At 40.1% G+C, this 20,271-nt stretch overlaps 1 protein-coding gene across 1 annotated transcript in view; it reads left to right on the top strand.

The window, feature by feature from the left end:
• The first annotated feature begins 3,251 nt into the window (after positions 1 to 3,251).
• Positions 3,252 to 20,271, top strand: part of LOC126416651 (somatostatin receptor type 4-like) — a 366,521-nt gene continuing 349,501 nt past the window's right edge. The window contains exon 1 of the mRNA XM_050084447.1: positions 3,252 to 3,369. Coding sequence (XP_049940404.1) covers positions 3,278 to 3,369 — 92 coding nt within the window. The 5' untranslated portion in view covers positions 3,252 to 3,277. The remainder of the gene's footprint in view (positions 3,370 to 20,271) is intronic.

Genomic DNA, 20,271 nt, shown 5'->3' with positions numbered 1-20,271 from the left:
TCATTTCGTTGTACCTTCAGACCTTCTTCGGCAACATGATGTCTGGGTTATCTCTGTTTCCTGTTACCTATCGTGAAACTACTCTCACGCCCTTCTAAACTCTTTGACTTGCTTGTATAGTTGGAGCAGTTAACCTTCTTACGCGTTTCTCTTAGATAAGGAGAGACAGATGACTCAGTAGTTTAGTCCCTTTAAACACGCACTCATCATCGTCATCATCATCATCGTCATCATCATCATCATCATCCTTAGCGTCTTTACGTGGGCTGTCATGATCGCCATCCACGCACTGTTCGTCTTCCACAACAGTTAATTTTAGCTGCATTCGCTGCAGTATCAGCTAAGCTAGGGACCCACCGGTAAAAATCTCATGAATAGTAAATGGAAAGATCATAAAATTTTGCCTCTATATTTCTCTACGTGGTGCTATTTGAAATCAACTTCATATACTGCGAGGGAACTTTGAAGCTCAGTTCTCTGACATTGCCTTCTAATGAGGTAAGTGTTTCGCCGCATTACGTTTATACTGTAGTAATCAAACAGATTCAAATCGTGAACATTGTTTATGAACTAAAAATTTTTCTCCGGTTTAGTAATTGATATGCACTACCAACCCTTGAGAAATGGGTCAATAAGTGAACGTGCGTCAGGACATTGAAATACATATATGTCAGTGCCACATCTTCCCTGCGCCTTCATCACAATAAGGAGAAATTTCATTTATTGAAGAAGAGTGAGGAAAGGAAATGTCATGCCACTGAAACTATTACAGGGTGTTTCAAAAATGACCGGTATATTTGAAACGGCAATAAAAACTAAACGAGCAGCGATAGAAATACACCGTTTGTTGCAATATGCTTGGGACAACAGTACATTTTCAGGCAGACAAACTTTCGAAATTACAGTAGTTACAATTTTCAACAACAGATGGCGCTGCCGTCTGGGAAACTCTATAGTACGATATTTTCCACATATCCACCATGCGTAGCAATAATATGCCGTAGTCTCTGAATGAAATTACGCGAAACCTTAGACAACGTGTCTGGCGGAATGGCTTCACATGCAGATGAGATGTACTGCTTCAGCTGTTCAATTGTTTCTGGATTCTGGCGGTACACCTGGTCTTTCAAGTGTCCCCACAGAAAGAAATCACAGGGCTTCATGTCTGGCGAATAGGGAGGCCAATCCACGCCGCCTCCTGTATGTTTCGGATAGCCCAAAGCAATCACACGATCATCGAAATATTCATTCAGGAAATTAAAGACATCGGCCGTGCGATGTGGCCGGGCACCATCTTGCATAAACCACGAGGTGTTCGCAGTGTCGTCTAAGGCAGTTTGTACCGCCACAAATTCACGAAGAATGTCCAGATAGCGTGATGCAGTAATCGTTTCGGATCTGAAAAATGGGCCAATGATTCCTTTGGAAGAAATGGCGGCCCAGACCAGTACTTTTTGAGGATGCAGGGACGATGGGACTGCAACATGGGGCTTTTCGGTTCCCCATATGCGCCAGTTCTGTTTACTTACGAAGCCATCCAGGTAAAAATAAGCTTCGTCAGTAATCCAAATGCTGCCCACATGCATATCGCCGTCATCAATCCTGTGCACTATATCGTTAGCGAATGTCTCTCGTGCAGCAATGGTAGCGGCGCTGAGGGGTTGCCGCATTTGAATTTTGTATGGATAGAGGTGTAAACTCTGGTGCATGAGACAATACGTGGACGTTGGCGTCATTTGGACCGCAGCTGCAACACAGCGAACGGAAACCCGAGGCCGCTGTTGGATCACCTGCTGCACTAGCTGCGCGTTGCCCTCTGTGGTTGCCGTACGCGGTCGCCCTACCTTTCCAGCGCGTTCATCCGTCACTTTCCCAGTCCGTTCAAATTTTTCAAACAGATCCTTTATTGTATCGCTTTTCGGTCCTTTGGTTACATTAAACCTCCGTTGAAAACTTCGTCTTCTTGCAACAACACTGTGTTCTAGGCGGTGGAATTCTCCAACACCAGAAAAATACTCTGTTCTAAGGAATAAACCATGTTGTCTACAGCACACTTGCACGTTGTGAACAGCACACGCTTACAGCAGAAAGACGATGTACAGAATGGCGTACCCACAGACTGCGTTTTCTTCTATTTCTTTCACATCACTTGCAGCGCCATCTGTTGTTGAAAATTGTAACTACTGTAATTTCGAAAGTTTGTCCGCCTGAAGATGTACTGTTGTCCCAAGCATATTGCAACAAACGGTGTATTTCTATCGCTGCTCGTTTAGTTTTTATTGCCATTTCAAATATACCGTTCATTTTTTAAATACCCTGTAAATATGTATGTTGGCCAAATGCATGAAGAGATATGGTTCAGTGAATCATACCCCAGTATCTGTCAAACAGTGAATTAAAGTGTTTTCCTCTAGTGCACATGAGCTTCTTAATGAACAGAGGAAGTAAATGTTAATTACAGTAAGCCCAAAATGTGCCCGGGGTCCATATACGACTGTCCTCATTAATGAGTTCGAGTTTCTGGTAACATGTAACAAGCAAAAAACATAGTTGCGCGTGAAGAAAATTATGGCCAAAATATAAAATATGTACAGTATCTTTCTGTGTTTCTTTATGTACAAAATTCTAAAAGAATTTGAATTTGTGAAGTAGCTACGTCAACAGCAAATGAATAAAAAATTATTTTTCATCAAAAAAGATAAGCACTCAAAACTATTAACATAATTAAGAATTATTTCACAGTAACTTACGTAAATGTAAGTATTGTATAATAAAAAGAGGAAACTTTCCATTTACCTACTTTACAATAGAAAACATCGTATTGTGCTCAAGACCAGACTACAAAAATTATGTTTTCACGATTTTAACGTCCTTGGTTATAGTTAAAGCTCGCCTCCTCTATCAAACCCAGCCCTCGAGTACCTTTGATACGCGTAGCCTTTGAGAGAATCTGTAGTTGAGCTGTTCGTTGAAAATTGGAGAGAAATGTCAGTGACCTTGAAAATTTGAGGAGATGCAGTGGGCGACTCTTGCGGAGTCATGGTTCACGCGATCACCAGTTATCACTAGAAGATCCCGGCTGTAAATCTAGACCAGCTCAAATTTTCAACTTCATTGTCGCATTGAATAACATATTTGCAACACTGATAGGTTTCAAATTACGACTTTCTGCTCGCTTAGTTACACTTTGCCAAGTGTATTCAGTTTCGTGTGAACTTTCTTGTAACGTGTGTCGTCATGTGCACAGGTGGCGAAGCTGTTCTCATACACATGGACGATGGGTGCCTTCCTGTGCAAGATGGTGCACTACATGCAGAGCGTCTCCTTCGTCTGCTCCGTGCTCACACTCACTGCTATGAGCATCGAGAGGTAAGTGTCGTAAACACTTGTCCATAATACATCAGAATAGACTTTTGTGACAATGGCACCACAAAGTAGAATGCATGAAACTAAAATGAAATTAGCACCACAGATCTCCAACATAATCCTTGCACTCAGAGCTTAAATTATTGATTTCAGTACTACAAACTTTGCAGGTAAATACTTTTGGATATGTCTGCGTGATTAGGAGTCTCGCTGGCAGCGTATTTTGAGCACTATTTGAAGTTAAAACAAATTTTTAACAGAAATAATGATTTTTCTAATTACTTAAGTTATTCTTATCATTCATTGTATTTTGACATCTTCTTTGCTGGTCAATGTCCACTGATACAAATTTCCTGCATGCTAAAGGTAGGTGTTAATTGATAAATATGTGATTAGAAATGACCATTTGTGGACATTTTATCTTCGACACAGAAATTTTAGTCTTTCCTCTTCTTTTCACAAACAAACAATTTTGATAGTCAGACCAGTCATTCACAATAAAACATGCCACACCCATTATTGTACATTAGAGTACAGAACAGACATGACCTAACCATAAGACATGCCATGAACACCAGTCGTTCACAATAAAATATGTCACATCTAGTACAGTACAAATCAGATATGAACTCTCGTAAACACATCCAATGGACAACAATAAGAAGAACAGAGGTAAAACAGGTAAAGTCTGCACAGTGACCTTAAAACATATCGGTCTTACTTCCAAAGAGTTTACCATTTCATTTTACAAATGCTTTCAAAATTAATTACTAAAATAGAAATAGTGACAGTAAATTCAAATGTAACTTCAATTGAGATTAAATTGGAAATGTGAAAAATAATTATGTTTGATCAACAATTTTGGATGTAATTAGTTTATGTTTGGACATGAATAGAATAATGTTTTAATATTCGATCATTCAAAAACTGAAATTTACTTAATTTCACAGAAAATGTTTTATTTGTTGTGTGATTTAATTCTCAAAATGTATCAGTATGTAAAAAAAAATGAAAATAGGACTATTGATCAGTTCCATTAAAACAGCAGCCAAGAATTTTGCAAGCATGAAAATGCTAGCGGAGTTTTGACACCAAAGAAATGAAACTGCAGAAAATGCAAAATTTTGAAAAATGTAAAAATAATTAAATTTTGGATACAGTTTTGTGAAAGAGAAGTGTATGTAATGCGTGTAAGATATAATTACCATGATGAACATAAATCTGAGTTTGCATATTGAATAAAATGCGCTTCTAACTTTGCTCTTTACAGTATATATGCTATCAACAAGATAGCAAAAGTTTAATTTCAGTGATGGAGTGATTACTAGTGCTATACAAGGAAAATGAAGTATATCTACTGAGAGGCCGACCAATGTCAAATACATTTAAGCTCATGCACATGAATTTTCATTGGACCAGAAAGAAATTAATTTGAACAGAATTCACATACATGTTATAATTTTTATGGGTCTTCAAAACCAATAAAATATATTATAAGCGCACTATATTAAGTAGCTCAAATTACATAACTGAAAAATTTCTGTAAAAAACATATCAACATTCAGGTGGTATAAATTAGTAATCAGCAACATGATAATGTTACAGATATGTTCTCAAACTAACTCTTCTACTAGTTTCACTATCTCTGTTATGGCAAGACATGCTTTATCAAAGAGTTCCTTAGATGGCATTAATTTACTTTTCTCTCAGCTGTCAGAACTACAATAACCATGTGATGAACAGTCAGCATATTTCCAGACGCAAACATATACCCTTTGATATTAATGAACATCAGACAATACATGTCCCTAAGCTTCACCACCTTTGATTAATACACCATCAACAAAATCATCAACAGCAACAGTATCATCATTATTACATCACCAAAAATCATTATTTGCACATCATCTCTGCTACCACATTTCCTGAACATCTCACAATGATCCTACATCAACATAATACCGTAGCATTGATCAGAACCTGACCTATTGTAAAAAATATTCTCGTCATTGTGTATCAACATTCAGTCCAAAATCAATTGCAGTACAGATTCACAATCACTTAAAATATTGTTATCTTTTATTAAGTTGTCTCACAGAATTACTTTGTCCCTTGTAGAACAGATATTTTAAATTTAAATTTTAATTCTGATATGTCGAACAATACTGACCTCTCGTTTCTTTTATTATCTCATTGTACATTACAATTATGCATTTTAAAGCTGGTTTCTCCTCTGCTGCTATGACATAAGTTAGCATGTATGTAACTATAACATACCTTTTCATTTGATAACGATTAAATTTCAGTTATTCCACATACTTTTGCACTTATGTATATGTAATATCATCAAATCTTAAGACTTATCTTTTGCTTAGGCTTGTAATTAACCACTTTCCCCAATTCCAATTTCAAGTACTTCTTCATTATCTCATACCACATGATTTCATAAACATAATTTACTACCGTACATGACACTATGTCCCTACCTAATTGCTTCTTAATTCAACATCATAATTCTCCTTAATATAATTACTAACATGATCACCAGAAAGTCCCACACATTTGCCATGAATCATCTTCTCTCATCATTTGTTCGTGTTCCTTTAGAAGTCGATTAAAGCTTCGTCAAAAGCAGTAAATCCATCTTACAGAAACATGATGACAGTAGTGTAAGAACATTCAGCTCCTCAGCACCTTAATACAGATAACAATTCCAGCAACACTTAAGTCTAATCTCGACATAATCTACAACACGCATAGAAGGACAATACCATGCAGTAGAAGTTTCTTTTTCATTAGATTTATATTATGTTACTCACTCCAATTTTTCATTAACCTCTGTTTTCGACATGACTGATAAATACTTCACATTATGTGTGAAATGATTGGAAGTAAATGTTACTCATGACTGAAACTTTCAATCACATCTCTGCTTTGAATATTATCTTTAATAACTTTCATGTTCATATTATCTTTAAAAAAAAAATGGCTCTGAGCACTATGGGACTCAACATCTTAGGTCATAAGTCCCCTAGAACTTAGAACTACTTAAACCTAACTAACCTACGGACATCACACACACCAATGCCCGAGGCAGGATTAGAACCTGCGACCGTAGCAGTCCCGCGGTTCCAGACTGCAGCGCCAGAACCGCTAGACCACTGCGGCCGGCTATCTTTAACAACTTTCATGTTCTTGCAGTTATCATTTTTTTAAATTTTAGCATGCCAGTAGAAACCAAACTGGCTCTCTGTCTCTCCATAATATTTTCAATAATGCCCACGATTTATGAATCATCCCAAATGCATTTAGGCTGCTAGATAAATTAACTTGAAAATTGTGGAGTATAGCTAAATAGGACAGAAGACCATCACATATTTGAAAACTACAAAGTCACTAATTAGCTGAAACAAGATATGGCAACAATTTTTTCAGACACTCGTTACCAAAATCATTAAGTGTGTAATGTAAATCCTAACACTATCCATACCACAAAAAATTCCAAGTCCACATTACATGTTAAATAAAGCAAGAAAATACCTTGTTGTCTCATTAATAGAAGCTTGTATGTATTACTCTTCTTCAGAGTTACCAATTATTTTCTCACAAGGTGTCTTAATTCCTTAGTTACCACAAACATTGGTACTTTACTTTTGTATTTACCATTTACCTTAGTTAAAATTTTCTGTCGCACAGAAGCTAGAAAACTTTCATGTTACATACATAGCTCTCCTTTTACAAATAACTGTTACCCTTTTTCTCTCAATAAGTGACATCTCAGTTACGACAATTTTCAACAGAAGTAGATACTCTGTGTAAATTAGCTGTATCGACGGCACTATTGTATAATTTATGATCAACGATCTACACTATTACTAACAAAGGTATCTGCTTCTGTTGTTACAGGAGTATAAACATAGTGAAATATACTGTACTTTTGTGTGCTAACGGCCAATTATGTCTCTGCTTTTAAAATAAGTGTATATTCTCAACTTTCTTTGGAAGACTATGGGCCATAATTTCAACGCAATGAGCACACAAACGTTTCCATCCCACAGAACTGGCGTAAAATCCGTAGGCAATAGTCTCAGCAGAACTACGTTTTTCAGTATTGTTTCGTTACAGATTCTATTAGCATTTTTTCAGAAAGGTTTCTACCAATAACATGGTCTCAAAGTATATCTACATTTCATTATATGTTAACAGCAGTAACTTATATGCACACCTTCTGTTTGTCGATGCCAACAAAACTGATGGTACAACAGAATGGAAGCCCCTTCCTGGATACAATAGGCGCGCTTTGCTTTGCGCTCTTTACTGATGACTAAGGCTAAACAGGTAATAAACATAGAAAGATATATTGCAGTATAATTTGCATGTAACATTTACAAAATTGTACATCAAAGTTTGGTGTTGCAAATATTAGGTTAGTCACAGCATTACTACAAACGTGTATGCTTCTATTTCTAAACTGACTACAAAATTGATTTTGGTACATTGAACCACCTAAGCCATAATTAACTACAGAACTGCAGTAAGTTTTGGGGAAACACAGACTATTGAAAATTTCAGGACCTACTTCCCATACATGGTTTTTAGCTACAGGCGTAAAAACTTCATTTGCCCTAGCCATCTGAGGTAATGACTCATCTTTTACAGCAGGAAAACAATTTCTCTTAACACCAGGAACATCTACTTTTACTTACCATACTCACTCCTTCACTCAAAACATCAATGTTTTCCACTACATTAGACGGATTAGTTACAGTTTTATTCTCTGCACACAATGTTGCAATAAAATTATCTGTCTTTCCATTAAGACTTTCAAATGCCAAATTTTCAGTATATATTACACCTTTTCACTCTACAACCAGTCGTTTGAGAAATCTATCGATCTCTGCACTACACTTTTAGATTCTGACACATATTCCATTCTTTATCACTTTGTTTTATAATTTTATCTATTGGCTCTTGAAGCAATTAATTACCTTTTGTCAGTGATTGTCCAGTAGTTTGGAAACATTCATTTTGTGATTTATCAAAAGTTTTTAAGGTATTCCTCATTTCTAAAATTTCGATCTTCTAGTTTCGAAATGCTTCTTTTGAGATTGATCAAAAGCTATTAAAGCATTCCTCATCTTTCAGCTGTCGAAAATCTTTAAAGATTGGTTTCACCGTTTGACCCAGGAATAATATAATATAATCGTTTAATTTTCTATAACCGTCCTTCATTTACAAACAGAAGAAAATAAAAAGTAAAACCTTTTTTCTTGACTTTCACACGTTCATCTGCTGCCACCATCGACAGTGCCAGTCATTCTTACTGTCCAGTACATGTCTTCTTTGTGGAGTCACGTTTTACGAGTATCCACAGTCTTGTTTATTTTGTTCCTGCAAAATGGATATTATTTCAGTACATATTTATACTTATTTCTATCTTATCTGCAGACTCCAAATTCAAACCCATGCACTCGAAATTACAATATATGGTTTCGATAAAATAAACATTGCAGATACATACTTTGGGTATGTTTGTGTAATTTGCTGTCTCAATGGCAGTGGATTTCGAGCACAGGTAGAATTTAAAATTAATTGTTATAAAAAAAGTTAATATGACGATTCTTCCAATACTTATTGTTTTCGTCCATTGTATTCTGACGTTATCTACATCTACATGGATATTCTGCAAATCATATTTAAGTGCAGAGGGTTCATCGAACAAACTTCACAATAATTCTCTATTATTCCGATCTGGAACAGTGCGATGGAAAAACGAACACCTATATCTTTCTGTATGAGCTCTGATTTCCCTTTATGGTTATTGTTTCTCTCGATAGTATATTTTTGCATTTGGAGGAGATGGTTGGTTATTGTTGGCTGCTCAGTGTCCACTGATATACATTTCGTGGGTGCTGCAGGTAAAGTTTTAATGTAAAAAAGGAAGTACTTCAAAATGAGCATTTGTTGGCGTTTCATCTTAACACATTGTTTCTTGTCACAAATTAAACAATTGCGGTGTTCAGACCAGTCTCTCACAAGACAACAAATAATATCCAGTAAAGTGCAAAACAGACATGACATCTTCGTGACACACCCCATGACCTACTCCAGGAAGAACAAAGTTAAAATGGGCAGTGTGAGCTCAGTGACCTTACGGCACATCAATTTTACTTCCAGAGAGTTTGCCGTTTCTTTTTAAACATGTTTTCAAGTTAATTATGAAAATAAAAATAATGGCAATAACTTCACAAAAAATAACAATGTCTACTGAATTGGGAATATGAACATAATCATGTTTGATTGATAGTTTGAATAGAATAAAGGTTTACTACTTGAGCTCAGAGATAGCAAAATCTATGTAACTTCAGAAAAGATGTTTCTCCTGTTTATTGGTCTAATTCTAAAAGTGTATCAGTAGCTACGAAACGTAACGTAAACAGGACCATGGATCAGTTCCATTAATATTTTAAGTTGGACAGGCCATCTTCCAGCAAACACATCCAGGTGCAGATGTACGTTTGGTTGCCAGTTTTAAGGTGCATGACATACATGGCAGAAAAAAAAAATGAAGCACCGAGAACGGGCGGACTAACAAAATTTAAATTTGACATACTGACAGAGTATTTGCCGTTATTTAAGTGATTATAAAGTACAGTCAAATTTAGAAAGAATTTGGCTGTAAGAGGCCAATTATCAATATGAGGTTGCACCCCCTCTGACCTGGATTTAAAGTCTGATCTGGTTGGGAAGAGTTTCTTAAGGCTGTGCCATGCTCTCCTGAGGCTGCCTGACCCACAACAATTGTAACTGGTCCTTGATATCCCGGATACTGGCACTGTGTTGGAATCATACTTCGTTAGGGACCGTTTTGCGGATCTTGCCGGCCTATAGTAGTGCCTACATTATACAGACAATTCATAGAAAGATGTGCCATGAATGGACGAGTATTACCGGTTACAAAATTCACCACAGTACTGTTACACATGAGGACACAGGAAGTCTGTATCATAAAGTTGTGCCCCCCTCTCCCCCCCCCCCCCCCGCCCACTATGACGCTAGACGTAACACCACTGAACCTCTCCAAAAAAAATTGGAAGAATGGAACTTGTTCCTTGGTTATCGCCTATGATGATCATCTGGGGTAGTAGAAAACTACGATTCGTCACTCAGCACAATGCAGCGCTTGTGTCTTAGAAAGTCGGGATTAGCATGGAAGGTGAAGGCCCCTATAATGTCACTGCTTAAACACAACAACTACCAGATCACTAAATTAACAATTTATTCAAGACCACATTTATAAAACAGGTAACATACAATCAACAAGTGGCCATCTTAAAGACAATATCCAGAATGACAGCTTCCTTCTCAAGCGAGCAGCAAATTAGAGTTACTTAATGAACAATAAATTACATTCTGAAGTAATTTAGTAATGAGGCTCAGATTAAAATATTTTTGAGCAATAACACAACCAGCACAATACGTTACACTTAATATAATTCATAGGCAACCAAATTTAATTTTTTTATTAAATATTCATGAGAGATGTTAAATGTTTATCAAATGGGCAGTGACGCAAGGCTGCCCTGGGCAAAAGGTGACTTGACTTAAAATGCCGGAAGCAGCTCACCATCTGTCCAAAACAACACCTAAACGCCAGGGCCCAACCGGAAGTCACTTCCCATTAGACGACACGTGACAGCTTCTGTGCACTGAAGCGGAACGTGGCGCCGCTCCTACACACCCCACTTGCGGAAAACTGGGACACAAACAGACCACAGAAAACACGGTAAACACCAAGCAAATATCAGTTAATATAAGCTAAGATATCAATGAACAACAATATAAGTTTTAAAAAAAAAAGTGCTATCAACATAAACGACTTCAATTTGGCAGCAATATCAATGCTGTAAAATATTTAAACTAAGACTTGTACACAAATCCAATGCTCTAAAATAGTATAAGACTTTTACACTCTCATAGTTTGCCAAACAATATTTGCACATCTGATTAAGGCCGACAATGTGTACAAAGATGAAATAGAAATAATTTCAAGATAATATCACGTTATTCACAACAAAACTAGGTTTTGTGCACTTTAATTTCGTTGCATAGGTCTGCAATGTAACTGCCAATTGTGTAAGCTTGGTATGCAGAAAATTACAAGTAGACTATGACCTAATATCTTCAATACCTTACAGTTACTACATTTTTTGGGGACGCTGATTTCCTTAAAGTTAGTAGTGACTACTGGTCTCCATGCGATCACACACCTTGCCAGCTGCTCTTACTTCAGCAACACACACATTAGGGCAACCAACCAACAAGTGGCAGTCGCTACAACCCTAATGGTTCCACGAAACGAAGGCACCAAAATCACTTACACCTTCGATGGAGAGCGTTGTTCGAGATTGTCTCGAGGGATGGGACTCTCCGAGAGAACAGGCATCAAAGCAAGGCGACGAGCAGCGCCCGGAGTTGACATCAAGGAGGCCCACCACAAACTCGCGACCGTCCTGCAAGGTAGACCTGCCGCGCCGCTGCTGGCCGAGCCCACGTGTTTTTCTCCTTCGTCCCCTCAAGCACGTCCTAGCGCCTCGTAGCGAGTCTGACGACCAACTCTCCGACCGCAGATACCCGCCGCCAGATCACAACAGGGGCAAAGATCGTAGTACAGCCGGGTAATCGATAGTCGTCCCAAAGAGCTGGTGCGGTATAAAAGGCGCACTACGGCTCAACGCCATTTAGTCCATGCTTTGTGGTCGCAGCCCTCTATATTGTGGTAGTAAAGGGAGCCTGCACTTGCGACCGTAATTCCCTTGTCGGTTGCAGTTTGTCTCCGACCAATGGCGCGGGATAGCAGGTAATGATGTGAAGTGCTAGGTTACCAATTCAGCGAATCCCTCCTCCGGTGGTCACTCGTGTTCAACCGCATTCTCGATGACGAGTGTGTCTGCCGTCACATTATGATTCTGTCCGGTATTAGGCCACTGTCATATCAGAATGCTCCACAAACTTCACGACTCGACCAGCCTGCGAACTGGGGTCTCGTAGTGAGTCCCTTACAATGTCACTTGGTGATACCGCTGTCTACACGAGTGCACTCCACCTACACCTCTTTCACAGTCATGGCTTACCATCTGACTCATTTCACACCCTTATTTACCCTGCCATTACTGGAAACAACACGAAGTATCGACAACACTACTGCACTCTGGTGGTCACTCTGCTTGCCACAATGAATTGCAACTCTAATCAAGTACGTACACATCGATGGTGTGTGCGTATACAAAGTGACATTGACATCCGTTAATGCCCTTTCTATTTGTTTAACTTTTTTGTAAGGCGGTGTATTTTCCACGATAGTTCTGTTTCACCCATCCTGTGTTATCTGTACTCCATAATTCTGCAATATGTGTCTGACTGATTACGGGAAGCACAGTGAATAAACTAATTCTTGTAGTTTTCTCCTTCTATTCACAGTTTTATTTTTTCCAAACAAATATATTATGCTCGATTTTAGATTAAATAAATTTTGGGAACTATTCAATGAGGTTAGAGAAAGGGATGTGTAAAAGAACGAAACAAGCAGAAATACTGTATCGATAAAACTAAATATATTTATATTAAGATCTATGAAATGTTTCAAAATGTTTAAATGTGTGTGAAACCTTATGGGACTTACCTGCTAAGGTCAGCAGTCCCTAAGCTTACACACTACATAACCTAAACTATCCTAAGGACAAACACACACACCCATGCCCGAGGGAGGACTCGAACCTCCGCCGGGACCAGCCGCACAGTTCATGACTGCAGCGACCTAGACTGCTCGGCTAATCCCGCGCGGCTATAAGGTTAGAAATACAGTTCATATGTCTTCTTGTAAAATGTGAGAGGGGGTTGCATTTTGAATAAGGCTTTTGTATTACAGCATACGTCTGCGTTGGTCTCATTTTATTTCAGTTGGAACCATATCCGCAACTGTCCTAATTCCTTGCGGCTGCCATTTTTGGCTGTGTGCGCCATTACGCAGACCGACGACTGCTCGAAACACGCTACCCGTAATGGATGCAAGTCGATGGCTTCAGCGTTATTATTCGGACGACTTTCACCTGTACTTCCATGGGAACCGCAGTAGTAATCAAATGCACCGTGACAGCCGTTGGCCAAGTGAACATAACTGCGCCCTTCCCTACTTCATGACTTCCCCGTCGGCAATGGCCTCTTCCAGCAGGACATCTATTCGTTTCAGAAGGACAGAAACGTGCCACAGTGGTTTCAGGAGGATAACAGTGAATTCAGTTCATGTCTTCACCAGCAAATTCACATGATCCGAACCTGATGGGGTGCTATCGGGTGCCATCCGCACCCACAGACCATCGACCCGTAATTTACGGAAATTGCGTGAGTTGCGTGTACACATATGGTGCTACGTACTGAAGGAAAATTGTCAAGGACTTGTCGAACTCATGCCATGCGGAATCTATGCCGTATTGCATTAAAAAGGTGGACCAACACGCTACTGACAAGGGAACCTCCCCATCGCACCCACCTCAGATTTAGTTATAAGTTGGCACAGTGGACAGGCCTTTAAAAAGTGAACACAGATCAATCGAGAAAACAGGAAGAAGTTGTGTGGAACTATGGAAAAAATAACCAAAATATACACAAACTGAGTAGTCCATGCGCAAGATAGGCAACATCAATGATAGTTTCAGTTCAGGAGCGCCGTGGTCCCATGGTTAGCGTGAGCAACTGTAGAACAAGAGGTCCTTGGCTCAAGTATTCCCTCGCGTGAGAAGTTTACTTTATTTATTTTCCCAAAGTTATGATCAGTCCGTTCTTTCATTGACGTCTCTGTTCACTGTAATAAGTTTAGTGTCTGTCTTTTGCGACCGCACCGCAAAACCGTGCGATTAGTAAACGAAAGGACGTGCCTCTCCAATGGGAACCGAAAACATTTGATCGCAAGGTCATAGGTCAACCGATTCCTCCACAGGAAAACACGTCTCATATATTCTACACAACACTGGTGACGGCATGTGCGTCACATGACAGGAATATGTTGTCGACCCACCTAACTTGTACACTTGGTGAATGGGTAAAAGGATTATTCTACCTTGCCCGATTTATGTTTTCTTGTGGATTTGATAATCACTCCCAAAAAAGTGATGAAAACTTAAGAGTTTGTCACATAAACTGCAACAAATGAATGCAACAGTTTCACAGTCGCACAGTTTTCCTTGTGCTCTGTCAAAACATCGTTTTTAACGTTTTCCAATTTTTTCCGTCTGTAGACCGTCAAATCCTGCATTGTCCAAGCAAATATGAATATGTTCTGGAATTTTGGAGAGCGAAGTTGATTATGTGTGAGTGCCTGAACTTTGATAATTGACACACGTTAATTGTCTGAAAATAAAAAGCTAAACTTTTTACTCGAGGGAAGACTTGAACCAAGGACCTCTCTTCCACAGTTGCTCACGCTAACCACGGGACCACGGCGCTCCTGAGCTCACATTCTCCTTGATGTTGCCTATGTTGCACATGGACTAGTCAGTTTGCATATTTTGCTTTTTTTTCATAGTTCCACACAACTTTTTCCTATTTTGTCGATTGATCTGTGTTCAGTTTTTCAAGGCCTATCCACTGAGCCAACTTATAACTAAATCTGAGGGGGGTGCGATGGGGAGGTTCCCTTGTGAGCAAAACTTTGGTTCGGCGTTTAATCAGCATAGAATATAATTTCTGAAACAACTCTGTTGTTCCAATCTTTTGCTCTTGTTCAAAGAAATACTTAAAAAATACTGTTTCTATTCCTTTCCTGCAAAAACTGGCTGATTGTTGAATTTCTTTAGCTAATCTAGTCCACAGCTACAAAGCTCAGCTACCTGCATCGTGGTGAATTACTCCTGCGTTGACCTACCCTGGTTGTGTTCTACTCTGTGAATACTGTTTAATTGGTTTACCTGAATAAGGAGTTTCTCTTAAATATCAACCAGAAGGCCCTTTTAAATGTTTCCAGTATTTGCATCATAAGTTCAGAACTTGCTTCTGCACAGCACTCGGAAACTGCCATCCCGTATCAGAGAGGGATCTCTTTCTCCACTAACTTGCATATTTACGACTGTTCGAAATACGAGAAAACGTAGCTTTGTGACAGCAGTTAATTAAAGGTTAAAACATAAAGGTTGCTGACAGCGTAATTAACTCAACAGAGCAAAACTGTTGCGCTTGGTGTCGCTGCAGGATAAATTATGACGGCGGTGTAATGTCGCAGTGCCTGTTATTGCTCGTGTTTACTTTGATAGCACTAGCGAAATAAAACTGAATTAAAAAGAATTACTCGCACTGAGGCTTGGAACAATAAACAGCGAGTAAATTTTGACTCAGAGCACTTGTTGTGTTTGCACAATGTAGAGTTTCTGTTCGCAGAGGAACGAAGTCTTTAATTTCAATATAACGGATACTACAGAAACTCCTGCAAAACTTGAAAATGATGATTCGAGACTAATATCGACAGCTCTGTGTTTTTCTTTCCGTTTCTCTTCGTTCAGACCCGTCTGGGTGATATCACGCTATCACGTATCGATCTGGCAACAACAAACAACAATTAAACAGATGTGACTTCCACGTATGCTTTGTGATGTACGGTAATCGTTATTTCTCCAAAGACGTTGTGCCATGGTTGGCAGTGTTCCAATGTGTGCCCTAAGGTGGCAAGACTTCTACCGTTTGCGATTAACGAGATCGCTGCCAGAAATAGTATTTATTTGTGGGCCAGCAAGGAGAAAGCAGAAAACGACAGTACGGAGCGATAGGAGGAAGCAGATCTCGCACACAGACGCCAGTGTAGCAGTTCTTTGTATGTTCTTTACTGAATCAGTTCTTTATATGTATGATTCAATATTCCTCGATCTGTTTTATTTGGCAGTAATACATCACGCGAAACTCACTTCCGTTCTTAAGTCTCCAGTGTAAACTTAATGTTAGGAAAGTTAATTGCTGTGTCTCCTGGTCCCATGATGCACTGTTCGAATATAAACAAACAGCTCAATGGAATCTTTGCCATTAGCGCCGACAATGGGCAATAACGTGAAACCTATTTCATGTATCCAAAAATAACAAATAATTAACTAAATAGTGACAAAAAGAATTTATTTTCTTTGCAGACCATTCTGTTCCGTGAACAACCAAAACTGAAAATGCCATTTTACCTACGGTTACTCGAAAGTCAGATCAGTGGCCTATATACTGTTCTGTTTAAAAAAGGATGCCTCGAAAATGTCATAGGGACGAGCCGCACACTTCTGCTTTCATGCCCAGCAGCTAATTCGAAAAAATGGTTCAAATGGCTCTGAGCTCTATGGGACTTAATTTCTGACATCATCAGTCCCCTAGAACTTAGAACTACTTAAACCTAACTAACCTAAGAACATCACACAAATCCATGCCCGAGGCAGGATTCGAACCTGCGACCGTAGCAGTCGCGCGGTTCCAGACTGAAGCACCCAGCACCGCTCGGCCACACCGGCCGGCGCAACTAATTCACTACATTTAATATCCTTTATTTGAGACCTGCAGCTAAGTATTTTATGCATTGGTGAATTAACAAAATAATCAGAACTATTAAATAAAATACAAATGAACAGTAAATAAATACCACTGTTAGAAGGTAGAAAACTGATGATAAGCAGGCATGACTCGCACAAGTAAGTCAAAATTACCCCAGACGGGCGATCGACTCAATCCAAAAGTGGCAACCAAACATTCAGACTCTGGGGAGCTTGGACTTAAACGAGGTCTAGTAAACTCCCACAAATGCTCATTTTGGCACTTTCAAAATTCGGACACTCATTCGAGCAGGAAATCTACATGATCGCACAACATAACAGGAAGAAGAAAATCATAATCCTCGCTCTACAAGAAACATTCTTCTCGGATTCCGAAACGATAGATTACAATAATTACAGGATCTACAAAGGTGAGTCAAATAAGAACATTGGCAAAGGAGCAGCACTATTTGGCAAGGCCTTCATTGTAGACAAAAAGTTGGATTCAGTACAAAAATGTGAAACCCATCAACAACCGAATTATGACCTGAGGAATCAAAGACACAAACAAAAACTACTCCTTCATTAACGTACATACACCAACGAATGGTGAGAATAAAAAAGAGCGCGAAAAAACAGAAGCTTCTGGGAAGAGCTTCAAACACATATGGCCCAAATTCCGAAGGATTATCTGAAAATTACACTCGGTGATTTTCATGAGCAAACTGGCATGGAATGCAAATACGAGAGGACAGTGGGAGTAAATGCTGCTCACTGGTTCACCAGTGAGAATGGCATACGACTCGTTGAGTTTCAGCAATAAAACAATCTAAAAATTATGTCAACCTCACTTCGAAAAAAGCCCAAAAAACAAAAAAAACATGGCGGTCACCAATTCATCATTTAGGACACTTTCAGACCGATCATGTAGCAATATCGTACGACTACCGAAATGAAATTTACGATTTGCAAGCAGCAAAGTTGTAAACATCGTTTCGGATCATTAATTAACCAAAATCAAAATTAAATTCACATCTGAAAGAAAATTCAACAGGAAAACACCAGTGATCCCAACATTTGATCTACACCAAATGAGATACTCTAAAATAACAGCAAAATGGGAAGAACAACCTGCAGAAGACTGGAAGACAATGCAGACTGAAATCATCAAAGCAATAAAATACCTGATCCCTATTCTCAAACGACCAGAACATGTTTGGTGGCATGAAGAGAGTGAAAATGCACTAGAAGAAAGAAAAAAGACATTTCAAAATTACAATTTCCACAAATCAGAAGAAATACAGAAGAAATTCCTCGAAGTTCCTCGAAGTTTGCAAACAATCATCAAATATTATAAGACAAAATAAACGGAAATACACTCCTGGAAATTGAAATAAGAACACCGTGAATTCATTGTCCCAGGAAGGGGAAACTTTATTGACACATTCCTGGGGTCAGATACATCACATGATCACACTGACAGAACCACAGGCACATAGACACAGGCAACAGAGCATGCACAATGTCGGCACTAGTACAGTGTATATCCACCTTTCGCAGCAATGCAGGCTGCTATTCTCCCATGGAGACGATCGTAGAGATGCTGAATGTAGTCCTGTGGAACGGCTTGCCATGCCATTTCCACCTGGCGCCTCAGTTGGACCAGCGTTCGTGCTGGACGTGCAGACCGCGTGAGACGACGCTTCATCCAGTCCCAAACATGCTCAATGGGGGACAGACCCGGAGATCTTGCTGGCCAGGGTAGTTAACTTACACCTTCTAGAGCACGTTGGGTGGCACAGGATACATGCGGACGTGCATTGTCCTGTTGGAACAGCAAGTTCCCTTGCCGGTCTAGGAATGGTAGGACGATGGGTTCGATGACGGTTTGGATGTACCGTGCACTATTCAGTGTCCCCTCGACGATCACCAGTGGTGTACGGCCAGTGTAGGAGATCGCTCCCCACACCATGATGCCGGGTGTTGGCCCTGTGTGCCTCGGTCGTATGCAGTCCTGATTGTGGCGCTCACCTGCACGGCGCCAAACACGCATACGACCATCATTGGCACCAAGGCAGAAGCGACTCTCTTCGCTGAAGACGACACGTCTCCATTCGTCCCTCCATTCACGCCTGTCGCGACACCACTGGAGGCGGGCTGCACGATGTTGGGGCGTGAGCGGAAGACGGCCTAACGGTGTGCGGGACCGTAGCCCAGCTTCATGGAGACGGTTGCGAATGGTTCTCGCCGATACCCCAGGAGCAACAGTGTCCCTAATTTGCTGGGAAGTGGCGGTGCGGTCCCCTACGGCACTGCGTAGGATCCTACGGTCTTGCCGTGCATCCGTGCGTCGCTGCGGTCCGGTCCCAGGTCGACGGGCACGTGCACCTTCCGCCGATCACTGGCGACAACATCGATGTACTGTGGAGACCTCACGCCCCACGTGTTGAGCAATTCGGCGGTACGTCCACCCGGCCTCCCGCATGCCCACTATACGCCCTCGCTCAAAGTCCGTCAACTGCACATACGGTTCACGTCCACGCTGTCGCGGCATGCTACCAGTGTTAAAGACTGCGATGGAGCTCCGTATGCCACGGCAAACTGGCTGACACTGACGGCGGCGGTGCACAAATGCTGCGCAGCTAGCGCCATTCGACGGCCAACACCGCGGTTCCTGGTGTGTCCGCTGTGCCGTGCGTGTGATCATTGCTTGTACAGCCCTCTCGCAGTGTCCGGAGAAAGTATGGTGGGTCTGACACACCTGCGTCAATGTGTTCTTTTTTCCATTTCCAGGAGTGTATGTTAGTAAGTAACTGGAGGCAACTGAAGACAATTAAAAAAATTACAGCACATACTATTTCTACAAGACATTTGCAAGCCAAATCAAAGGGTACTCACCACAGAACTGCTTTCCAAAACAAATCGGTAAATTAGCCTTCAGGAATAAGGAAAATTGCCAAGAACTAGCCACATGTATATCACCTCCTTAATTGCCCTAATCCTAAATAGAGATTCCCAAAAACACATTCAGAAATTACAACAGGGTGCTCCTCACCACCAACACAAGAAGTTTATTCACGTATCAAGAAAGTTAAAAGCAACAAAACACCATGGGAGGACGGAACGGCAGCTGAACTCTTCAAACATTTAGGAACAAACTCACTCAAGGAAATTACACAAATTTGGCAAACCGAAAAAATCTCGGATGACTGAATGAATGCTCTAATCCATACATTACATAAAATAGGCAACAAATGAGACGTAAACAGCTACAGAGCGATCTCCCTCTTACCGGTCACCTACAAAATCCTATCTCCTTTCCTCTTTAACCGCACACATAAGCTATTAGAAGTAAAAT

The sequence above is a fragment of the Schistocerca serialis genome, chromosome 8, assembly GCF_023864345.2.
Source record: "Schistocerca serialis cubense isolate TAMUIC-IGC-003099 chromosome 8, iqSchSeri2.2, whole genome shotgun sequence".
Classification (NCBI taxonomy): Eukaryota; Metazoa; Arthropoda; class Insecta; order Orthoptera; family Acrididae; genus Schistocerca; species Schistocerca serialis.
Note: the sequence above shows the minus strand (reverse complement) of the source record. Positions and strands in the feature narration are given on the sequence as shown.